The sequence below is a fragment of the Cherax quadricarinatus genome, chromosome 4 (assembly GCF_038502225.1).
Source record: "Cherax quadricarinatus isolate ZL_2023a chromosome 4, ASM3850222v1, whole genome shotgun sequence".
Taxonomy (NCBI): Eukaryota; Metazoa; Arthropoda; class Malacostraca; order Decapoda; family Parastacidae; genus Cherax; species Cherax quadricarinatus.
In genome coordinates, this window is record NC_091295.1 from 14,108,278 (window position 1) to 14,130,737 (window position 22,460).

General features: G+C 49.8%; 1 protein-coding gene across 8 annotated transcripts in view; it reads right to left on the reverse strand.

Moving 5' to 3' along the window:
- Positions 1–1,651: 1,651 nt before the first annotated feature.
- The window catches only part of LOC128684199 (uncharacterized), a 104,142-nt gene continuing 83,333 nt past the window's right edge, over positions 1,652–22,460 (reverse strand). For all 8 annotated transcript variants that reach the window (XM_070094608.1, XM_053770352.2, XM_070094616.1 and 5 more), the window contains one exon: positions 1,652–4,386. In XM_070094608.1, the coding sequence (XP_069950709.1) occupies positions 2,102–4,378 (2,277 nt within the window). In that variant the 5' untranslated portion in view covers positions 4,379–4,386 and the 3' untranslated portion in view covers positions 1,652–2,101. The remainder of the gene's footprint in view (positions 4,387–22,460) is intronic.

The window sequence follows — 22,460 nt, forward strand, 5'->3', positions numbered from 1 at the left end:
AATATATTGCTGATGAAAGACTTTTGATTCAAGGAATTTGAGCTACCCTACACTTCTTTAGATCAAAGTCTACCTCCCATTCCTAGTGTACTATAGGACACCTACAGGTTTAGTGTCTCCACCTGAAGATGATATAAGGAAGTGCTAAACCCGAAGATAATACTGTCACATTCATAGAGGGAGGCTCAGGTTAGAGTATTTAGGAGAGAGGGAGATTATTTTTCAGTGAAGGTGGACCTTCGACAGGGATGTGTGATGTCACCATGACTGTTTAATGTATTTATAGATGGGGTTGTAGAGAAGTGAATGTTGCAGAGAGGTACATTTTGCCAGTGATATTGTGCTTTTGGGAGATTCTGAAGAGAAGTAATAAAAGTTAGTGGACAAATTTGAGTGGGTGTGTAAAACAAGGAAATTCAAAGTGAACATTGGTAACAGCAAAGAGATGAGGGTGACAAAATTTAGGTAATGAAAGATTGGATATTAGATTGGAAGTGAATGTATTCTGATACATATTTGAAAGTGGACTTGTCAGCAGATGGGTCTATGAAAGTTAGACGAACTATAAAACTGAAAAAGGAAAAAAGGCAAGTGGTGCTCTGAGGCACCTGTAGAGACAAAAGGGGAATGAGAGTATAGTGGTACTAACTCTTATATGGGTGTGAAATATCAGTTGTGAATGTTACAGCAAAGAGGCTGGAGGCAGTGGAGATGTCATGTCTGAGGGCAATGTGTGTAATGTGAATATTATGCAGAATTTGTAGCTTGGAGATAGGTGATGTAGGGTTACTAAAAGTATCCAGAGCTGATGAGGGGTTGTTGAGGTGGTTCAGAAAGGACAAAAGAAAATAGGATTACTTGGAGGGTGTATAAATCTGTAGTGGAGGGAAGGCAGGGTAGGAGTTGTCCTAGGGAAGGTTGGAGGGGAGGTAAAGGTGGTTTTGTATGTAAGGGGCTTGCTTCTCCAGCCAGCTAGCATTTGTGAACACATTAGGAATGGAAGAAAGTGATTTTTATGACGTGCTGGTGTGAGCAAGGTAACATTTACGAAGGTGTTCAAGGAAAATGTTAAACCAGACTCGAGTCTTAGAGGTAAGAAATAGTGTCTGCACTGTGAAGGTGGGGGTGGGGATATTTGCATTTTTAAACTAGTATATGCATGCCTCTGGCAAGACAGTGATGGAGTGAGTGATGATGAAAGTGTTTCTTCTTTTCTGGGTCACCCTGCCTTGGCAGAAGACGGCTGGTATTGAAATATAGTACTGTACATATTTCACCTTGCATTCATAGGTTAGCAACCCGGGAGGGATCATGCAGCACCTGGAGGAACATGTGGCATTCAGATTAGCTCTAAGGGGAGCACAGGTTCAATTCTATGGATCAAAAGCCATTAACAGCTTCAATAAGTCCCTTGGGACTTATTTCTTAAAATTTTCCCTCAAAAGTTCCTTGATGCCAGTGAGGACTTGTTCCTAGAAATCAGAAGTATCCTTCCCTCCTTTGGATTGAACCTGAATGCCTCCCATTCCTCCTGGTGCTTTTAGACCCCTAATGGTTTAGTTTTCTCTCTCCTTAAATTTAATACATAAAATTTCAAATTTTACATATCAGATGCTAAATAAAAGGATACAAAAAAATAGGTAAAAGAAAGTTTATACAATGGCTATTGTATATTCAAAATATATAAAAAAGATACACATAATACATTCATTCACATAAATATACATTGTTGGGGAATCACTAGCTGCTGCTATACACGTGACACTCATCAGTTAGGAACTTTATAGTCCTTGCTATGCTTTAACTACTTTAAAATAATATAGATAAGGAACCATTATTAGTGAGCTTAAGAAATGTTCCATAACAAGGTACTTGAGTAGCAACTTAACAAAATGCTGTAATTAATACAAGAGTTCACATAAACAGACGAGATATTTACAGGATGGCTTTCTTAACCTTTAGCACCTTATGGAGTGGGAATGGAAACTTAAAAGTTTATATTTGGCCCGTAATTGTTTGGCTGCCAACGTAAGCAGTGTGGGGGAATGTGAGGGTGCCTCCCCCATCTTGTATTTCCGAAGAGTGGCGAGGGGTGCAACAGCTACAAATGCATAGGCGGTGCCTGAGGAAACATGCCGGGGCCACCATTCATCAAAGGCATCATCATGGGCATTCGATTCTGCTGCCAGGGTCCACCCAGCCCATCTGGCCTCATATTGAACATATTGTTCCCTCCCCCTACAAAACCTTGATCATGGGGGTTGCCATTGCCTAGCCTTCCCATGTTGAGATCCATGGGCCCATTGCAGAGCCCAATTCCATGCGAACTATTCATCATTAATGAGTCTTGCTGGTTTATGACATGACCATTCCCAAACGTGGCATCAAAATTCTGGAAATTGTTCTGCATCATGTTCCTCATTCCAGGGAGTCCACTACCCATACTCATGAAGTTCTGCTGGCTGTTGCCCATCATCTGCTCTCGAGGGTCAGGACAGCTACCTAATCTGGGATTTATGCCATCAGCGAAGGACTGCGTGATCCTGGGGTCCATGTTAGTCGCACGTATATCTAGATGATCAGATACACTCCTAGGATCATTGGTGATCCGTGGATCCAATCGTGTGCTTGTAGAGATCATGATTGCCCTGGGATGTGTTATGTCATCTCTAAAGTCCACACTGCTTGTTTTTATCAGTCTTGGGTCAGTCCTGGATGACCTTGGGTCTTCTGCAGAGTTGTCTTCTGTTTCTCTCTTGAGATCCCTGGGTGGCCGCATGTCGATATCTCCAGTACTCTGGAATCCCCGATCCAACAACTGGCGCAGATCGACATCAGAACTGCACAAGAGGGAAGGATCTGTGGGCGTGGAGCGATTGGAAGATGGAGGGGAAGGCGGGGAAGGTTCTCCCAGAATGCTCAAAGGTGGAGTTACATCACATGAGGCTACAGTGGCAGCGCAAGTGGAAGGTGGTCTTGATGGTGGGTTAGAATGCGTGTTCTCTTCGACTGGAGTTAAACTGTTGATAAAGTCAGTATGTAAGTGGGGAGCCAAAAGGCGAGTTAAATGCTCTCTGATTCCATCGACGTCACCGCTACCATGCCCAAGCTTTGTAAGCAGATCTTCAGGGGGAGAGTCAGGTACGCTATCCAGGCAAGACAGAACCAGTTCTACTACGTGAGGATGATCCAACCGTTCATACAATGCCCTCTCCTTTTCGGAAAATCTTTCAGGAGAGGGTGCCTCTTTACTTTTTGTGCTTGTTATCAAGCTCTTTAAAAATTCAAAGTTAGAGTTAACTTCTTTTACTTTCTTGGTGTGGTTCACAATTACTTTATCCTCAGGTGTGGATCTTCCTGAGGCTGGTGGTGTGTTTGGTTTACTGGGGGGGTCTTGGGTGGGTGTGTCTCGTGGATCATGTGGAGGGCTAAGTCGTGGATCTGACCGCTGGACAGTCCTTGGGTCTCTAGGATCTGCACCAACTCTTGGGTCTCTAGAGTCCCCACGAATATCACACATATCACGAGGAATACGACCATCTCTGGTGCTACGTGACTCACGAGGATCTCTTGGAGGAGTTCCCCTTCGTTCATTCACACTCTCAGTTTCACCTTTAATTCTCTTAGCTGTCGGAGGAGTATTACGGCCTGTGATGGCATCCTCACTTTGTGCAACTTGTGCTGATCTTTTACGACTTTCCTGTGGTGGTGCCCACTGAGAAAGCATGCGACGTGGGACACCAACCGTTACCATCATGTCAATTAATTGGGCTCGTAGGGCTGTAGTGTCTGCCCGTCTTAACAACCGGAACAGATTCCTCTGCAGTATCTTGTGAAGGGACCGTACATTATGGTCAAACAGTGTTGGTGGTGGAGAAGCAACTTGCTTCTGTATAAGATTGGTGACAGACACCCAAAGGTCACGTTTGTAACAGGCGACGGTAATGAGAGCCCTCACAGCCACAATAAAGGCGGAGCCACCGACGTAAGGCGTCGTCACTAAGGCCTTTAGTGCATCTACACCTCTAGATACGATCTTGGGAGTCTGAGAAGCAAGCTCTGGAAACCGTGAAACATCAGACAACAGGTGGGCTACGAGTGCGGCCTCCAAGAAGCGAACAATGTGAACTATTAAGCCTTCATTTTCTGATGTGGCCAACATGCTTATGAGTTGTTCTGCCACGCTCTTGACAGCAGGCCAGGCGCCATTGAAGGTGGCCTCATCCAGATCACCGGTGGCCAGGAGCTGGAGGGCATGGCGGTATACATTGGCGAACACCCGTATGGTGCGCTTTACCACCACATGGTCAGGGTCAGCCAGTAGGTCTTGCAAACCACACACTAAATCTGGAGCACTCAGCATGGCTGCGTACTCCATCACGCTGCCTGGAAATGAATATGAAACTAGTTAATTACAACCTTTAATACCATCAGACGAATATAGTCAATTATATAATCAGATTAGCTAAGAACTGCAATGCAAAACAGGCAGGAACGCGCGTCCTTTCCCCTTTCCGGACCTAGTCTAAGGTTGGTTTACGGGCTATAAAACCTATCAGCTACCCAGGAGTTAATAAAGCTGCATGTAATCTGTTCACCAAAGATACTTCAATCTCAAAAAAAAAATAGGAATTAAAGTAAACTTTCATATATATACACAAACACTCCCATGTACAAAGCCTCCAGGCCTAGTCATGCACTTCAGTATTACTACGGCATTTTTTATGAAGAACAAGGGCTAAACCCGCATGGATCATACAGTGTTATACCATGGAACTGGCGCACATTAAAGATATACACACAAAAATCCAGTAAATGACCTTTCAGGAAAATGAAAAAGTAAATGCTGACTGGCATTCATAATATGAACTCAACTCCTCCTATTATACTATATATAAAAAAAAAAAAAGTTAAATCCATGAGAGTTATATAACAGAATAACAAATTTCTCATCACTAACAATTTGGCAACAGGCGATAAGACGTAAAAAAAAAAAAATATTTGGCACAAACTACAGTTTATCATCAGAAATATTTAAAGGCCAAGTACTACAAACACTCGTTAATATGTCAATAATGTTTACGTATTGATGATTCACGCATAACAATGTTCACTGATTCACGCATAACAATCATGTTCACATTGATTCATACATAACAATTGTGTTCATATGTATTGATGATTCACGCGTTACAATCAGCTTCACGTATACCTGGAGATTTACTAACTAGGTTCTCTTGATAATTCACCACAAATTTCCAGTTACAATTTTATCACGGCAAACGATAAACCCGTCACAAACGTGAATGAATTTCACTGAAATACATCTCGATGATCTATTCAAATTATATTTAAAGGAAATGCCATAAAATTCAACCCAAGGAGAGGAGAGGTTGTCCATTTACAAGTAACTCTCACTTAGGGAAGGGGGGAGGGGAAAGAAGCGGCTTCGGTCCGTCCTGGACCATTATTAAGTTGACAATGGTCCAGAGTTGACCGAAAAATCCTTTAAAGTTTCCTCTCAGTGCAGGTCATTTGTGAATTGTAGCCTAGATGCTGTGTCATTCGTCAACGATCTAATACATCAGTAAATGACATCATCCATCGCTCAGCAAATGTTGACGAGGTAATAACAATCTTCCTTATTTTACCTTCCTATTAAAATAATTAGTATTACATTCATGGAAAGCGGCAAACCCAGAGGCTCAAGAGCCTGAGACACAGGAGTGAATCAGTATTGATCCTAGGCGAGTGAGAGTCTCCATTAGTATTCAAGATGGAGTGCTAAATTCGCTGGGGCTATACAGAACCTGGGAAATTTGTGCTGAGCAAACATTCCAGCAGCGAAAGTAAGCCAAGGCGGCTATCTTCACCCAGAATAAGTTATCTTCACTCAAGATAAAGTACTGCGGTCCCAGTTATGTAAACTACAGCTGGGAAGAAAAAGAGAGAGAGAGAGAGAGAGAGAGAGAGAAAGAAAGAGAGAGAGAAATTTAGAAAATGTGTATAGTGTGTAAGGACACACGAGCCACGGGGGTTGGAAATCTTTAGCTCAAGCACTGAGAAGTGTGAAAGTACTTGAGCTAAAGATTGTCTTGCATTAAGATCGCCTGTCTGCGTTTGTAATATATAAATAAATATATATAATTACATACACGTAAGTACGTACGTACACACATACATATTTAAGCACTGGCACAAATTTACTCGACTGAGTATTTATTCATTTCAGTAAATTCAGTACCCGACCAGCTGGGCTGTGGTTCGTGCGTTCAATTACAAGCGACCGAGAGTAACAGCCTGGTTTATCAGGCTCCGATCTATCACGAGGCCTGATCATGGACCGGGCCGCAGGGGCGTTGACCCCCAACACCAGGTATACTCGCGCTTTCTAGCAACTATAGATGTGGTAAGGTTACAAGCGTGACAAACTCAAATTTAATGGCGAAATGAAACGTGCTTAAGCAACAATAACTGTGAAAGTCACTATAAACTACCAAACACGATACACAACATTACTGTAATGGTAGTACATCACTGAGTCGAAGATCCCGCATCCCAGACCGACACAGTTTATGACTAGTCTCAGTTTGTGAGCTAATTTATTAAAAGAAATAGCCAGATCATGATAAATTCCGATATATGATCCTTAGACGACGAAATAACTTTGGAAAGTCGACCGTAAATCCATTTCAATATTCAGGGGAAATATGATCACCAGGACAATTAAGTCCCAGGTTTTGAATCATGGGGAAGCGCTAAACCCGTTGAGGTTTATACACTACACACCGCCTGAGTTCTGGAAAATCAGGTTCATTCCAGATAAAGTCAAGAATCGATTCCTTGAATCAAGAGCCTGTCACCAGCTTCAAGGTATTCGTCCCCCCCCCCACTTCTCCCTTTCCTTGGTCTTAGTTAAACTTCAAAGATTTGAGAGAACACCCAACTAGTGCAGACTGCAACACCTGACATATATCAGTGACATTACCAGCAAATAACGAAAACTAGTCGAGAGCAACTTAGCCTGCATAGATCACCGAAGATTTACTATACAGACAAGCACGTACAACATATGTACAACGTTAGAAAACTTTAATGGGTGATACGTTTCGCTCACCAGGCCCTAGTGTGCAAAACTATCGTCGTTTAAGTTTACTAACGTTGCATCATTTACAGGCTTGACACCAGGATAAAAAGCACAGAAACCCCAGGACAGTATATTATGTCTAGTCACGCACACCACATTCCCTGGAGTAGAGATTTTATTATGCTTTACATCAATAAATGTATTCTAGCGAGGCTAGGGTGTGACCATGACTACCACCCACTCATCACCCTCTCCATGTTATGTTATCTTACCAATACCATAACAAGCATTAAACAAACATAGGGTCATGTAGTACCTGGGAAATGGGAAACTATCAAGTTCGACCCAGGGGAAGAGAGGATGCCTGGTTCCTTGGATCACTGAAACAGCATCTGGACAAGGGTTGCTCATCAGGTTTGATTCGAGGATTGAAAAATAAGACAAGCTAAACCCGTGTGGTTCCAGGAAAGGGAGGGATGGCTCCAATTCTTTGGAGTAAGAACATTTCACAGGCATCAAGGTGCCTCCTACAAGGGAAAGGAATGACAAACCTAGTCTAGTTTACCAGGAATCTTAAATACGAAAATTTAAGCCAGGAATAAAGAGGAAAAAGACTGAAGGCAATGATAATAAGTTTAGATATATAATCAAGTCAGACGTTATAAACAACCGGTTCAGGTTGGAAAAATTGTGATGCAGGAAAGTTAGGCTAGCCAGGATATACTTGTAGAAGAGTGCAACAATCTACACTGTTTTAGATGCAAATATTTTTGAATAATAAAGGCTGTGTTGAGAGGATAGCTTCCCATCCTAGAGGAACTGGTCCACAATCTGCACACACAAATCACTCCCTACGAAAGCAAAAGACTTGGCAGGCGGTGCAACATACCCCCAATGAAAAGTAGGGGCTCCATTAGTACATTAAAAACTAACAAGTGGCTGGAGCCCAAGACTGTTCAACAGCCTCCCACCAACTATAAGGGGAATTCCCTGGTTGCAGTCAAGAGGGAGCTGGACAGATACCTAAAGTCAGTGCTGTATCAGCCGGACTGTGGTTCGTACGCTGGACTACGTGCGGCCAGCAGTAACAGCCTAGTTGATCAGATCCTGGTCCACGGGAGGCCTGATCACGGACCGGGCCGTGAAGGCGTTGATTCCCGGAATACCCTTCAGGTAGGTAGGACCAGGAACTAGACATGGAGGGGAAGGGGAGACAGACGGGCACACACAGGGTAGATGATAGTAATACCTTCATAGTGAGCGCCAGCAAGGTGCCACCATCATAGTGAGCGCCAGCAAGGTGCCACCATCATAGTGAGCGCTAGCAAGGTGCCACCATCATAGTGAGTGCCAGCAAGGTGCCACCATCATAGTGAGCGCCAGCAAGGTGCCACCATCATAGTGAGCGCCAGCAAGGTGCCACCATCATAGTGAGCGCCAGCAAGGTGCCACCATCATAGTGAGTGCCAGCAAGGTGCCACCATCATAGTGAGCGCCAGCAAGGTGCCACCATCATAGTGAGCGCCAGCAAGGTGCCACCATCATAGTGAGCGCCAGCAAGGTGCCACCATCATAGTGAGCGCCAGCAAGGTGCCACCATCATAGTGAGCGCCAGCAAGGTGCCACCATCATAGTAAGCGCCAGCAAGGTGCCACCATCATAGTGAGCGCCAGCAAGGTGCCACCATCATAGTGAGCGCCAGCAAGGTGCCACCATCATAGTGAGCGCCAGCAAGGTGCCACCATCATAGTGAGCGCCAGCAAGGTGCCACCATCATAGTAAGCGCCAGCAAGGTGCCACCATCATAGTGAGCGCCAGCAAGGTGCCACCATCATAGTGAGCGCCAGCAAGGTGCCACCATCATAGTAAGCGCCAGCAAGGTGCCACCATCATAGTGAGCGCCAGCAAGGTGCCACCATCATAGTGAGCGCCAGCAAGGTGCCACCATCATAGTGAGCGCCAGCAAGGTGCCACCATCATAGTGAGCGCCAGCAAGGTGCCACCATCATAGTGAGCGCCAGCAAGGTGCCACCATCATAGTAAGCGCCAGCAAGGTGCCACCATCATAGTGAGCGCCAGCAAGGTGCCACCATCATAGTGAGCGCCAGCAAGGTGCCACCATCATAGTGAGTGCCAGCAAGGTGCCACCATCATAGTGAGCGCCAGCAAGGTGCCACCATCATAGTGAGCGCCAGCAAGGTGCCACCATCATAGTGAGCGCCAGCAAGGTGCCACCATCATAGTGAGCGCCAGCAAGGTGCCACCATCATAGTGAGCGCCAGCAAGGTGCCACCATCATAGTAAGCGCCAGCAAGGTGCCACCATCATAGTGAGCGCCAGCAAGGTGCCACCATCATAGTGAGCGCCAGCAAGGTGCCACCATCATAGTGAGCGCCAGCAAGGTGCCACCATCATAGTGAGCGCCAGCAAGGTGCCACCATCATAGTAAGCGCCAGCAAGGTGCCACCATCATAGTGAGCGCCAGCAAGGTGCCACCATCATAGTGAGCGCCAGCAAGGTGCCACCATCATAGTAAGCGCCAGCAAGGTGCCACCATCATAGTGAGCGCCAGCAAGGTGCCACCATCATAGTGAGCGCCAGCAAGGTGCCACCATCATAGTAAGCGCCAGCAAGGTGCCACCATCATAGTGAGCGCCAGCAAGGTGCCACCATCATAGTGAGCGCCAGCAAGGTGCCACCATCATAGTGAGCGCCAGCAAGGTGCCACCATCATAGTAAGCGCCAGCAAGGTGCCACCATCATAGTAAGCGCCAGCAAGGTGCCACCATCATAGTAAGCGCCAGCAAGGTGCCACCATCATAGTGAGCGCCAGCAAGGTGCCACCATCATAGTGAGCGCCAGCAAGGTGCCACCATCATAGTGAGCGCCAGCAAGATGCCACCATCATAGTAAGCGCCAGCAAGGTGCCACCGTCATAGTAAGCGCCAGCAAGGTGCCACCATCATAGTAAGCGCCAGCAAGGTGCCACCATCATAGCGCCAGCAAGGTGCCACCATCATAGTGAGCGCCAGCAAGGTGCCACCATCATAGTAAGCGCCAGCAAGGTGCCACCATCATAGTGAGCGCCAGCAAGGTGTCACCATCATAGTAAGCGCTAGCAAGGTGCCACCATCATAGCGCCAGCAAGGTGCCACCATCATAGCGCCAGCAAGGTGCCACCATCATAGTGAGCGCCAGCAAGGTGCCACCATCATAGTGAGCGCCAGCAAGGTGCCACCATCATAGCGCCAGCAAGGTGCCACCATCATAGTAAGCGCCAGCAAGGTGCCACCATCATAGTAAGCGCCAGCAAGGTGCCACCATCATAGCGCCAGCAAGGTGCCACCATCATAGTAAGCGCCAGCAAGGTGCCACCATCATAGTAAGCGCCAGCAAGGTGCCACCATCATAGTGAGCGCCAGCAAGGTGCCACCATCATAGTGAGAGCCAGCAAGGTGCCACCATCATAGTTAGCGCCAGCAAGGTGCCACCATCATAAGCACCAGCAAGGTGCCACCATCATAGTAAGCGCCAGCAAGGTGCCACCATCATAGTGAGCGCCAGCAAGGTGCCACCATCATAGTAAGCGCCAGCAAGGTGCCACCATCATAGCGCCAGCAAGGTGCCACCTTCATAGTGAGCGCCAGCAAGGTGCCACCATCGTAAGCGCCAGCAAGGTGCCACCATCATAGTAAGCGCCAGCAAGGTGCCACCATCATAGTGAGCGCCAGCAAGGTGCCACCATCATAGTAAGCGCCAGCAAGGTGCCACCATCATAGTGAGCGCCAGCAAGGTGCCACCATCATAGTGAGCGCCAGCAAGGTGCCACCATCATAGTAAGCGCCAGCAAGGTGCCACCATCATAGTGAGCGCCAGCAAGGTGCCACCATCATAGTGAGCGCCAGCAAGGTGCCACCATCATAGTAAGCGCCAGCAAGGTGCCACCATCATAGTGAGCGCCAGCAAGGTGCCACCATCATAGTGAGCGCCAGCAAGGTGCCACCATCATAGTGAGCGCCAGCAAGGTGCCACCATCATAGTGAGCGCCAGCAAGGTGCCACCATCATAGTGAGCGCCAGCAAGGTGCCACCATCATAGTGAGCGCCAGCAAGGTGCCACCATCATAGTAAGCGCCAGCAAGGTGCCACCATCATAGTGAGCGCCAGCAAGGTGCCACCATCATAGTAAGCGCCAGCAAGGTGCCACCATCATAGTGAGCGCCAGCAAGGTGCCACCATCATAGTGAGCGCCAGCAAGGTGCCACCATCATAGTAAGCGCCAGCAAGGTGCCACCATCATAGTGAGCGCCAGCAAGGTGCCACCATCATAGTAAGCGCCAGCAAGGTGCCACCATCATAATGAGCGCCAGCAAGGTGCCACCATCATAGTGAGCGCCAGCAAGGTGCCACCATCATAGTAAGCGCCAGCAAGGTGCCACCATCATAGTAAGCGCCAGCAAGGTGCCACCATCATAGTGAGCGCCAGCAAGGTGCCACCATCATAGTGAGCGCCAGCAAGGTGCCACCATCATAGTAAGCGCCAGCAAGGTGCCACCATCATAGTAAGCGCCAGCAAGGTGTCACCATCATAGTGAGCGCCAGCAAGGTGCCACCATCATAGTGAGCGCCAGCAAGGTGCCACCATCATAGTAAGCGCCAGCAAGGTGCCACCATCATAGTAAGCGCCAGCAAGGTGCCACCATCATAGTGAGCGCCAGCAAGGTGCCACCATCATAGTAAGCGCCAGCAAGGTGCCACCATCATAGCGCCAGCAAGGTGCCACCATCATAGCGCCAGCAAGGTGCCACCATCATAGTGAGCGCCAGCAAGGTGCCACCATCATAGTAAGCGCCAGCAAGGTGCCACCATCATAGCGCCAGCAAGGTGCCACCATCATAGTGAGCGCCAGCAAGGTGCCACCATCATAGTGAGCGCCAGCAAGGTGCCACCATCATAGTAAGCGCCAGCAAGGTGCCACCATCATAGTGAGCGCCAGCAAGGTGCCACCATCATAGCGCCAGCAAGGTGCCACCATCATAGTGAGCGCCAGCAAGGTGCCACCATCATAGTGAGCGCCAGCAAGGTGCCACCATCATAGTGAGCGCCAGCAAGGTGCCACCATCATTGTAAGCGCCAGCAAGGTGCCACCATCATAGTGAGCGCCAGCAAGGTGCCACCATCATAGTAAGCGCCAGCAAGGTGCCACCATCATAGTGAACGCCAGCAAGGTGCCACCATCATAGTAAGCGCCAGCAAGGTGCCACCATCATAGTGAGCGCCAGCAAGGTGCCACCATCATAGTAAGCGCCAGCAAGGTGCCACCATCATAGTAACCGCCAGCAAGGTGCCACAATCGTAGTAAGCGCCAGCAAGGTGCCACCATCATAGTAAGCGCCAGCAAGGTGCCACCATCATAGTAAGCGCCAGCAAGGTGCCACCATCATAGTAAGCGCCAGCAAGGTGCCACCATCATAGTAAGCGCCAGCAAGGTGCCACCATCATAGTGAACGCCAGCAAGGTGCCACCATCATAGTAAGCGCCAGCAAGGTGCCACCATCATAGTGAGCGCCAGCAAGGTGCCACCATAGTAAGCGCCAGCAAGGTGCCACCATCATAGTAAGCGCCAGCAAGGTGCCACAATCATAGTAAGCGCCAGCAAGGTGCCACCATCATAGTAAGCGCCAGCAAGGTGCCACCATCATAGTAAGCGCCAGCAAGGTGCCACCATCATAGTAAGCGCCAGCAAGGTGCCACCATCATAGTAAGCGCCAGCAAGGTGCCACCATCACAGTGAACGCCAGCAAGGTGCCACCATCATAGTAAGCGCCAGCAAGGTGCCACCATCATAGTGAGCGCCAGCAAGGTGCCACCATCATAGTAAGCGCCAGCAAGGTGCCACCATCATAGTAAGCGCCAGCAAGGTGCCACCATCATAGTAAGCGCCAGCAAGGTGCCACCATCATAGTAAGCGCCAGCAAGGTGCCACCATCATAGCGCCAGCAAGGTGCCACCATCATAGTGAGCGCCAGTAAGGTGCCACCATCATAGCGCCAGCAAGGTGCCACCATCATAGTGAGCGCCAGCAAGGTGCCACCATCATAGTAAGCGCCAGCAAGGTGCCACCATCATAGCGCCAGCAAGGTGCCACCATCATAGCGCCAGCAAGGTGCCACCATCATAGCGCCAGCAAGGTGCCACCATCATAGAGCCAGCAAGGTGCCACCATCATAGCGCCAGCAAGGTCCCACCATCATAGCACCAGAAAGGTGCCACCATCATAGCGCCAGCAAGGTGCCACCATCATAGCGCCAGCAAGGTGCCACCATCATAGCGCCAGCAAGGTGCCACCATCATAGCGCCAGCAAGGTGCCACCATCATAGCGCCAACAAGGTGCCACCATCATAGCGCCAGCAAGGTGCCACCATCATAGAGCCAGCAAGGTGCCACCATCATAGCGCCAGCAAGGTGCCACCATCATAGTGCCAGCAAGGTGCCACCATCATAGCGCCAGCAAGGTGCCACCATCATAGCGCCAGCAAGGTGCCATCATAGCGCCAGCAAGGTGCCACCATCATAGCGCCAGCAAGGTGCCACCATCATAGCGCCAGCAATGTGCCACCATCATAGCGCCAGCAAGGTGCCACCATCATAGCGCCAGCAAGGTGCCACCATCATAGTGCCAGCAAGGTGCCACCATCATAGCGCCAGCAAGGTGCCACCATAGCGCCAGCAAGGTGCCACCATCATAGTGCCAGCAAGGTGCCACCATCATAGCGCCAGCAAGGTGCCACCATCATAGCGCCAACAAGGTGCCACCATCATAGTGCCAGCAAGGTGCCACCATCATAGCGCCAGCAAGGTGCCACCATCATAGCGCCAACAAGGTGCCACCATCATAGCGCCAGCAAGGTGCCACCATCATAGAGCCAGCAAGGTGCCACCATCATAGAGCCAGCAAGGTGCCACCATCATAGCGCCAGCAAGGTGCGACCATCATAGCGCCAGCAAGGTGCCACCATCATAGTGCCAGCAAGGTGCCACCATCATAGAGCCAGCAAGGTGCCACCATCATAGCGCCAGCAAGGTGCCACCATCATAGCGCCAGCAAGGTGCCACCATCATAGCGCCAGCAAGGTGCCACCATCATAGCGCCAGCAAGGTGCCACCATCATAGCGCCAGCAAGGTGCCACCATCATAGCGCCAGCAAGGTGCCATCATCATAGCGCCAGCAAGGTGCCACCATCATAGCGCCAGCAAGGTGCCACCATCATAGCGCCAACAAAGTGCCACCATCATAGTGCCAGCAAGGTGCCACCATCATAGCGCCAGCAAGGTGCCACCATCATAGCGCCAACAAGGTGCCACCATCATAGTGCCAGCAAGGTGCCACCATCATAGCGCCAGCAAGGTGCCACCATCATAGCGCCAACAAGGTGCCACCATCATAGTGCCAGCAAGGTGCCACCATCATAGCGCCAACAAGGTGCCACCATCATAGTGCCAGCAAGGTGCCACCATCATAGCGCCAGCAAGGTGCCACCATCATAGCACCAGCAAGGTGCCACCATCATAGCGCCAGCAAGGTGCCACCATCATAGTGCCAGCAAGGTGCCACCATCATAGTGCCAGTAAGGTGCCACCATCATGGACAGGGCGAAAAAAATAGACAATGCTAACAATTTTTGTTATAGAAGCTTCAGGTTACATTACTGAAGCTTCAGGTTACATTACTGAAGCTTCAGGTTACATTACTGAAGCTTCAGGTTACATTACCATCATATTAGAAAATATTCACTGGAGTAAAGCTAATATCAAAACATTATGTGGATGTTATATTTGATGTTTGAGTAGCGAGTGAGTGTCATGACACTTTAATGGTGACTCCCTTCCATACAAGTTTCTACATTATCGTGCCTACGTAAGGTGAGATATAATAATTAATTATTGAAATAAAGTAATAGTAGCAGCGGCAGCAGTGGTGGTGGTGGCAGCGGCAGTGGTGGTAGTGGTGGTGGCAGCGGCAGTGGTGGTAGTGGCAGCGACAGTGGTGGTGGCAGCGGCAGTGGTGGTAGTGGCAGCGGCAGCCGTAGTACTGGTGGTGGTGGTGGTAGTGGCAGCGGCAGCAGTGGTGGTGGCAGCGGCAGTGGTGGTAGTGGCAGCGGCAGCAGTGGTGGTGGCAGCGGCAGTGGTGGTAGTGGCAGCGGCAGCAGTGGTGGTGGCAGCGGCAGTGGTGGTAGTGGCAGCGGCAGCAGTGGTGGTGGCAGCGGCAGTGGTGGTAGTGGCAGCGGCAGCAGTGGTGGTGGCAGCGGCAGTGGTGGTAGTGGCAGCGGCAGCAGTGGTGGTGGCAGCGGCAGTGGTGGTAGTGGCAGCGGCAGCAGTGGTGGTGGCAGCGGCAGTGGTGGTAGTGGCAGCGGCAGCAGTGGTGGTGGCAGCGGCAGCAGTGGTGGTGGCAGCGGCAGTGGTGGTAGTGGCAGCGGCAGCAGTGGTGGTGGCAGCGGCAGTGGTGGTAGTGGCAGCGGCAGTAGTGGTGGTGGCAGCGGCAGTGGTGGTAGTGGCAGCGGCAGCAGTGGTGGTGGCAGCGGCAGTGGTGGTAGTGGCAGCGGCAGTGGTGGTAGTGGCAGCGGCAGCAGTGGTGGTGGCAGCGACAGTGGTGGTAGTGGCAGCGGCAGTGGTGGTGGTGATGGTGGGTGATGGGTGGTGGTGGTGATGGTGGGTGATGGGTGGTGGTGGTGGTGGCAGCAGCAGCAGCAGCAGTAGTAGTGGTACTGGTGGTGGTGGTGGTGGTGGTGGCAGCAGCAGTAGTAGTAGTGGTACTGGTGGTGGGTGGTGGTGGCGGCAGCAGCAGCAGTAGTAGTACTGGTGGTGGTGGTGGCAGCAGCAGTAGTAGTGGTGGTGGTGGTGGTGGCAGCAGTAGTAGTAGTGGTACTGGTGGTGGGTGGTGGTGGCGGCAGCAGCAGCAGTAGTAGTACTGGTGGTGGGTGGTGGTGGCGGCAGCAGCAGCAGTAGTAGTACTGGTGGTGGGTGGTGGTGGCAGCAGCAGTAGTAGTGGTGGTGGTGGTTTTGGTGGTGGCGGCGGCGGCGGCGGCAGCAGCAGCGGCGGCAGCAGCAGCAGCAGCAGCAGCAGCAGTAGTAGTAGTGGTGGTGGTACTGGTGGTGGTGGCGGCGACAGTAGTAGTAGTGGTACTGGTGGTGGTGGTGGTGGTGGTGGTGGCTGCGGCAGCAGTAGTAGTAGTGGTACTGGTGGTGGTGGTGGTGGTGGCGGCGGCGGCGGCAGCAGCAGTAGTAGTAGTGGTACTGGTGGTGGGTGGTGGTGGGAGCAGCAGCAGTAGTAGTAGTGGTGGTACTGGTGGTGGTGGTGGTGGTGGCGGTGGTGGGTGGTGGTGGTGGCGGCAGTAATAGTGGTGGTGGTGGGTGGTGGTGGCGGCAGCAGCAGTAGTAGTGGTACTGGTGGTGGTGGCGGCAGCAGCAGTAGTAGTGGTACTGGTGGTGGTGGCGGCAGCAGCAGCAGTAGTAGTAGTGGTACTGGTGGTGGTAGGTGGTGGTGGTGGTGGCAGTAGTAGTAGTAGTAGTGGTACTGGTGGTGGTAGGTGGTGGTGGTGGCAGCAGTAGTAGTAGTAGTGGTACTGGTGGTGGTAGGTGGTGGTGGTGGCAGCAGTAGTAGTAGTGGTACTGGTGGTGGTGGGTGGTGGTGGAAGCTGCTGCAGTAGTTGGGGCAGTGGTGGTGGTGGTGGGGGGTGGGGGGGGGGGTGGCGGCGGCGGCGGCGGCGGCGGCGGCAGCAGCAGCAGCAGCAGCAGCAGCAGCAGTAGTAGTAGTAGTAGTAGTATTGGTACTGGTGGGTGGTTGTGGGTGGTGGGTGGTGGTGGGTGGTGGTAGTGGTGGGTGGCTGTGGTGGTGGGTGGTGGTGGGTGGTGGTGGGTGGTGGTGGGTGGTGGTGGTGGGTGGTGGTGGTGGGTGGTGGTGGGTGGTGGTGGTGGGTGGTGGTGGTGGGTGGTGGTGGTGGCAAGAGCAACAACAGTAGTAGCAACAGCCCCAGTAGTGCCAGAAGCAGCAATGGCAACAGACCTGACAGCAACAGCAGATGAGAAAATGTTCGCAAAAAAAAAAAAAACAGCAGTGATAACAGTAGCGGCAGCAGCAGCAGGTGGAGAAACAGCGGTAGTGATGGTACCAAGATGCCAAGCAGTACTCTGAGGTGGCTCCAAGCCAGTGGGTGACAGCATGGATCAGCAGTGGCAGCACAGCTCCACTAACTGCACTCCAAGCCACACCCATAACCCATTATAAGTCATTCACCACATGCTACAACAAAATTATGACGAAAGGGAAAAGTTCCCAGCTAGTTGGGCAAAAAGAACAAATGAAGGGAAAAAATGCTTGGTCCTTATTGAGGCAGAGCCGCTCAAACCTCACTACCACCACCACACAAGTGACCCAAGCTCAGTCGACTGAATCACTTCGTTTCAGTACATACCGAGTCACGTAAGATCGAACCTTTACCACACCTGATAGTGAATAATCCACACTGGTTTACCACAATGTATTATTTTTAATACATAAAAATATTTAAACTGTCAAGGAGATACATAGTAAAAATTCCCTCTCGCTGCTCAATGGTCATTAAGTGCACTTACCAGAATGATACTGACGTCGGTACACAGCACGGTGTTTAAGGTGGACATGACAATGTGATGAAGAGACTGACGTGTCACCTTTTGTTGTACAAAGTGTCAGAGAGAGGAAGGAGGGAGGGAGGGAGAGGAAGGAGGGAGAGGAAGGAGAGAGGTTGGAGGGAGAGGAAGGAGAGAGGTTGGAGGGAGAGGAAGGAGAGAGGTTGGAGGGAGAGGAAGGAGAGAGGTTGGAGGGAGAGGAAGGAGAGAGGAAGGAGAGAGGAAGGAGGGAGGGAGAGAAAGGAGAGAGAGGAAAGAGAAATATGACAGGACGCAAGTGAATCAAGGCCCGTCTAAGATCCTCGCAAAAACCAGACCAACTTTGAACTTTGCAACACCTCACTTACAGTGTTACCTGGTAAAAAAGAATCCTACCTTATATACGTGACAAATTAAATCCCAATAATTAATCCCGGTAATAAATCATAGACGAGGCCTTGATTATTATTTTAATATTCCAAGTAATGATGACACAAGAACCATTCAGATAATATTTAATGTTTGGGGAACAGGGAAGCATCAGATGCGTCACCAAGACGGCAGATGGAATTCCTCGGATCAAGCTACCTTCACGAGCGACAAGGGATCTTCCTGGAATATATTAGGAAAGCTCACTAGTTACTAGCAACATGGGTCAGTCACTAGCAATGTGGGGCGGTCACTAGCAACGTGGGTCAGTCACTAGCAACATGGGTCAGTCACTAGCAACATGGGCCAGTCACTAGCAACATGGGTCAGTCACTAGCAACATGGGTCAGTCACTAGCAATGTGGGGCGGTCACTAGCAATGTGGGGCGGTCACTAGCAACGTGGGTCAGTCACTAGCAACGAGGGGCGGTCACTAGCAATGTGGGTCGGTCACTAAACGTGGGTCAGTCACTAGCAACGTGGGTCGGTCACTAGCAACACGGGTCGGTCATTAGTAACGTGGGTCGGTCATTAGTAACGTGGGTAGGTCACTAGCAACGTGGGTCGGTCACTAGCAACGTGGGTCGGTCATTAGTAACGTGGGTCGGTCACTAGCAACGTGGGTCGATCATTAGTAACGTGGGTCGGTCACTAGCAACGTGGGTCGGTCATTAGTAACGTGGGTCGGTCATTAGTAACGTGGGTCGGTCACTAGCAACACGGGTCACTAGCAACGTGGGTCGGTCATTAGTAACGTGGGTCGGTCACTAGCAATGTGGATCGGTCACTAGCAACACGGGTCGGTCACTAGTAACATGCAGATTGCCAATATGGTTCCTACTGTACTAATGCAATGGTCCCAAATCTGCACTCACAAATCACTCCCTACGAAAACAACAGGCTAGGCAGACGGAGCAATATACCCCAAATGACAAGCAGGGGTGGTGCGAGTATACAGTGAACACAATTAAGTGCAATCTCCCCTTTATACAAAAGGTGGTTTAACAATAGGCCCCCTAGCTGTCTTAGAGAGGCAACTGGATAGGTTTCAAAGTCGGTTCCAGATCACCCGGGCTGTCGTTCGTACGTGGAACTGCGAACGACCAACACTAACAGCTTGCTTGATAAGGCCTTGAGCCACCGGCAGGCCTGGTTATGGACCGGGCCGCGGCAGCGTTGACCCCGGAACACCTCCGGATGAGGTGGTGGTCGTTGTCATGAGTTAACTGGTATTGTGGGGTGGTTGTCACGCAAGTTCATCATGGCGCGAGTGGTCATCATGCGCACCAGTGACTCAACACTCATATAATACTTACTATACATCATTATCTGTCAATTTAGATCAGTGGTCACCTACACACTGCACATCACAACTTGCTGGGGGACAGTCTCCGCTCACACCCCAGCTACTACTAATAACGCTCACTAAATTCCTAGCCTAATGAGCCTTTTCATACTTACTCTTAAAACTGTGTAAATGCTTGCACCACTATCTTTTCATTGTACTTTTGACGTCCGTGCCCTTATTTGCGCACTTAGGTTTGGTATAGAGCTTAAATTTTATACGTAGTGATCATGTCCTCCCACGTTCGCCTAATTATTATAATGGTCATACAGCTCACGTCTCTAATGTTTAATTACGGTTCAATTATTTTAGCACTACATCTTAGCGTAGACCTAGTTATTATAATAAAAAAGAAGCGCTAAACCACAAGGGCTATATACAGCTGGCAGGCCTAGTCGTTTTGGGAACCTCATTGTTTCTGAATGTAAACAGGTCAGGGTTTAATGTTAGTGCTCCATACATATGAAAGGTTTGATACTAGTCATAAACAATGCCGTGAAGCACAGTGCTGCTACATGAATGTAGTACTCTCCTAGTCTCGCCTCTTAAGTATTCGTACCGGGGTCGCTCATTCCTAGTCTTGTGGACCATCTCAAGCCCATCTTTAAAGCTGCCTCCCTCACCCAGGTCATGGTACTTTTTAGCCAGAAGCAATATTCCAGACATCGTGGCACCCACCTCTCATCGTCCGCACGTCTACATCTTTCCTATCTACTGTCACTAGTGGGTTTATAGTAAGTCATGATCTCCCCTCTGGTGCTATCCTGAAATATAATCAACTCGAGTTCTGCTTAGCCTCCCATAATAAATAGCCTTTACCTCGTAGGCTAATTTGCTGCGAATCCGTGAACTTTCTTCTTTACTGCCAGCTTCATCGAGCTGTTGTTGCTCGCGGACAGCAGTCCTACACAAATCAAATTGGCTAACCCAGCCCTTTCTAAACATCTATGTGGCTCATCTGAATGCCAACTTGTAAGTCACCCTAGTTGTGACTGCTCGTGTGCTAGTGCTTGGCAGAGTGCTGACCTCATGGCATTAATGACACATCCTACCCCTTAGTTGGTCACCGTCTATTACCAGTACTGAATTTTAAATTAGTGAACACTTCAATCTCCGGTGTTGTTTTCAACTCGTTCACCAGAACATTTAACGAACATTTCGTAACTTATCTATCACAAAAAGCACTAAACCCGTGTGGGTAACCAGCTCTGCTGGTGTTAAGGGAAACAGAATGGCGTCTGGTAATTATAAAACCAAAACAGTAGGACGTCATAATTGATAAAAATCACCTTGTCTGTTAAAACAAAGTAATCATGCATCAAGCTTAGCAAAGAAATGCAGCCAGTGTGAGGGCATCAGGGCATAAACCAGTGTGAGGGCACCAAGGCATAAACCAGTGTGAGGGCATCAGGGCATAAACCAGTGAGGGCACCAAGGCATAAGCCAGAGTGAGGGCATCAGGGCATAAACCAGTGTGAGGGCATCAGGGCATAAACCAGTGTGAGGGCATCAGGACATAAACCAGTGAGGGCATCAGGGCATAAACCAGTGCGAGGGTATCAGGGCATAAACCAGTGTGAGGGCATCAGGGCATAAACCAGATATCAGGGCATAAATTAGCGAGAGCATGAGCAAGTAAGACATGGTGAGGTTATCAGGGAGTAAGACATGGTAAGGTTATCAGGGAGTAAGACATGGTGAGGTTATCAGGGAGTAAGACATGGTGAGGTTATCAGGGAGTAAGACATGGTGAGGTTATCAGGGAGTAAGACATGGTAAGGTTATCAGGGAGTAAGACATGGTGAGGTTATCAGGGAGTAAGACAGGGTGAGGTTAACAGGGAGTAAGACATGGTGAGGTTATCAGGGAGTAAGACATGGTGAGGTTATCAGGTAGTAAGACATGGTGAGGTTATCAGGGAGTAAGACAGGGTGAGGTTAACAAGGAGTAAGACATGGTGAGGTTATCAGGGAGTAAGACAGGGTGAGGTTATCAGGGAGTAAGACAGGGTGAGGTTATCAGGGAGTAAGACAGGGTGAGGTTAACAGGGAGTAAGACATGGTGAGGTTATCAGGAAGTAAGACAGGGTGAGGTTATCAGGGAGTAAGACATGGTGAGGTTATCAGGGAGTAAGACATGGTGAGGTTATCAGGGAGTAAGACATGGTGAGGTTATCAGGGAGTAAGACATGGTGAGGTTATCAGGGAGTAAGACATGGTGAGGTTATCAGGGAGTAAGACATGGTGAGGTTATCAGGGAGTAAGACATGGTGAGGTTATCAGAAAGTAAGACAGGGTGAGGTTATCAGGGAGTAAGACAGGGTGAGGTTGACAGGGTGAGATTATCAGGGAGTAAGACAGGGTGAAGTTAACAGGGAGTAAGACATGGTGAGGTTATCAGGGAGTAAGACATGGTGAGGTTATCAGGGAGTAAGACAGGGTGAGGTTATCAGGGAGTAAGACATGGTGAGGTTATCAGGGAGTAAGACAGTGAGGTTATCAGGGAGTAAGACATGCTGAGGTTATCAGGGAGTAAGACGGTGGTGAGGTTATCAGGGAGTAAGAGAGGGTGGTGAGGTTATCAGGGAGTAAGACAGGGTGAGGTTATCAGGGAGTAAGACATGGTGAGGTTATCAGGGAGTAAGACATGGTGAGGTTATCAGGTAGTAAGACAGGGTGAGGTTATCAGGGAGTAAGACAGGGTGAGGTTATCAGGGAGTAAGACAGGGTGAGGTTGACAGGGTGAGATTATCAGGGAGTAAGACAGGGTGAGGTTATCAGGGAGTAAGACATGGTGAGGTTATCAGGGAGTAAGACATGGTGAGGTTATCAGGGAGTAAGACAAGGTGAGGTTATCAGGGAGTAAGACATGGTGAGGTTATCAGGGAGTAAGACATGGTGAGGTTATCAGGGAGTAAGACAGGGTGAGGTTATCAGGGAGTAAGACATGGT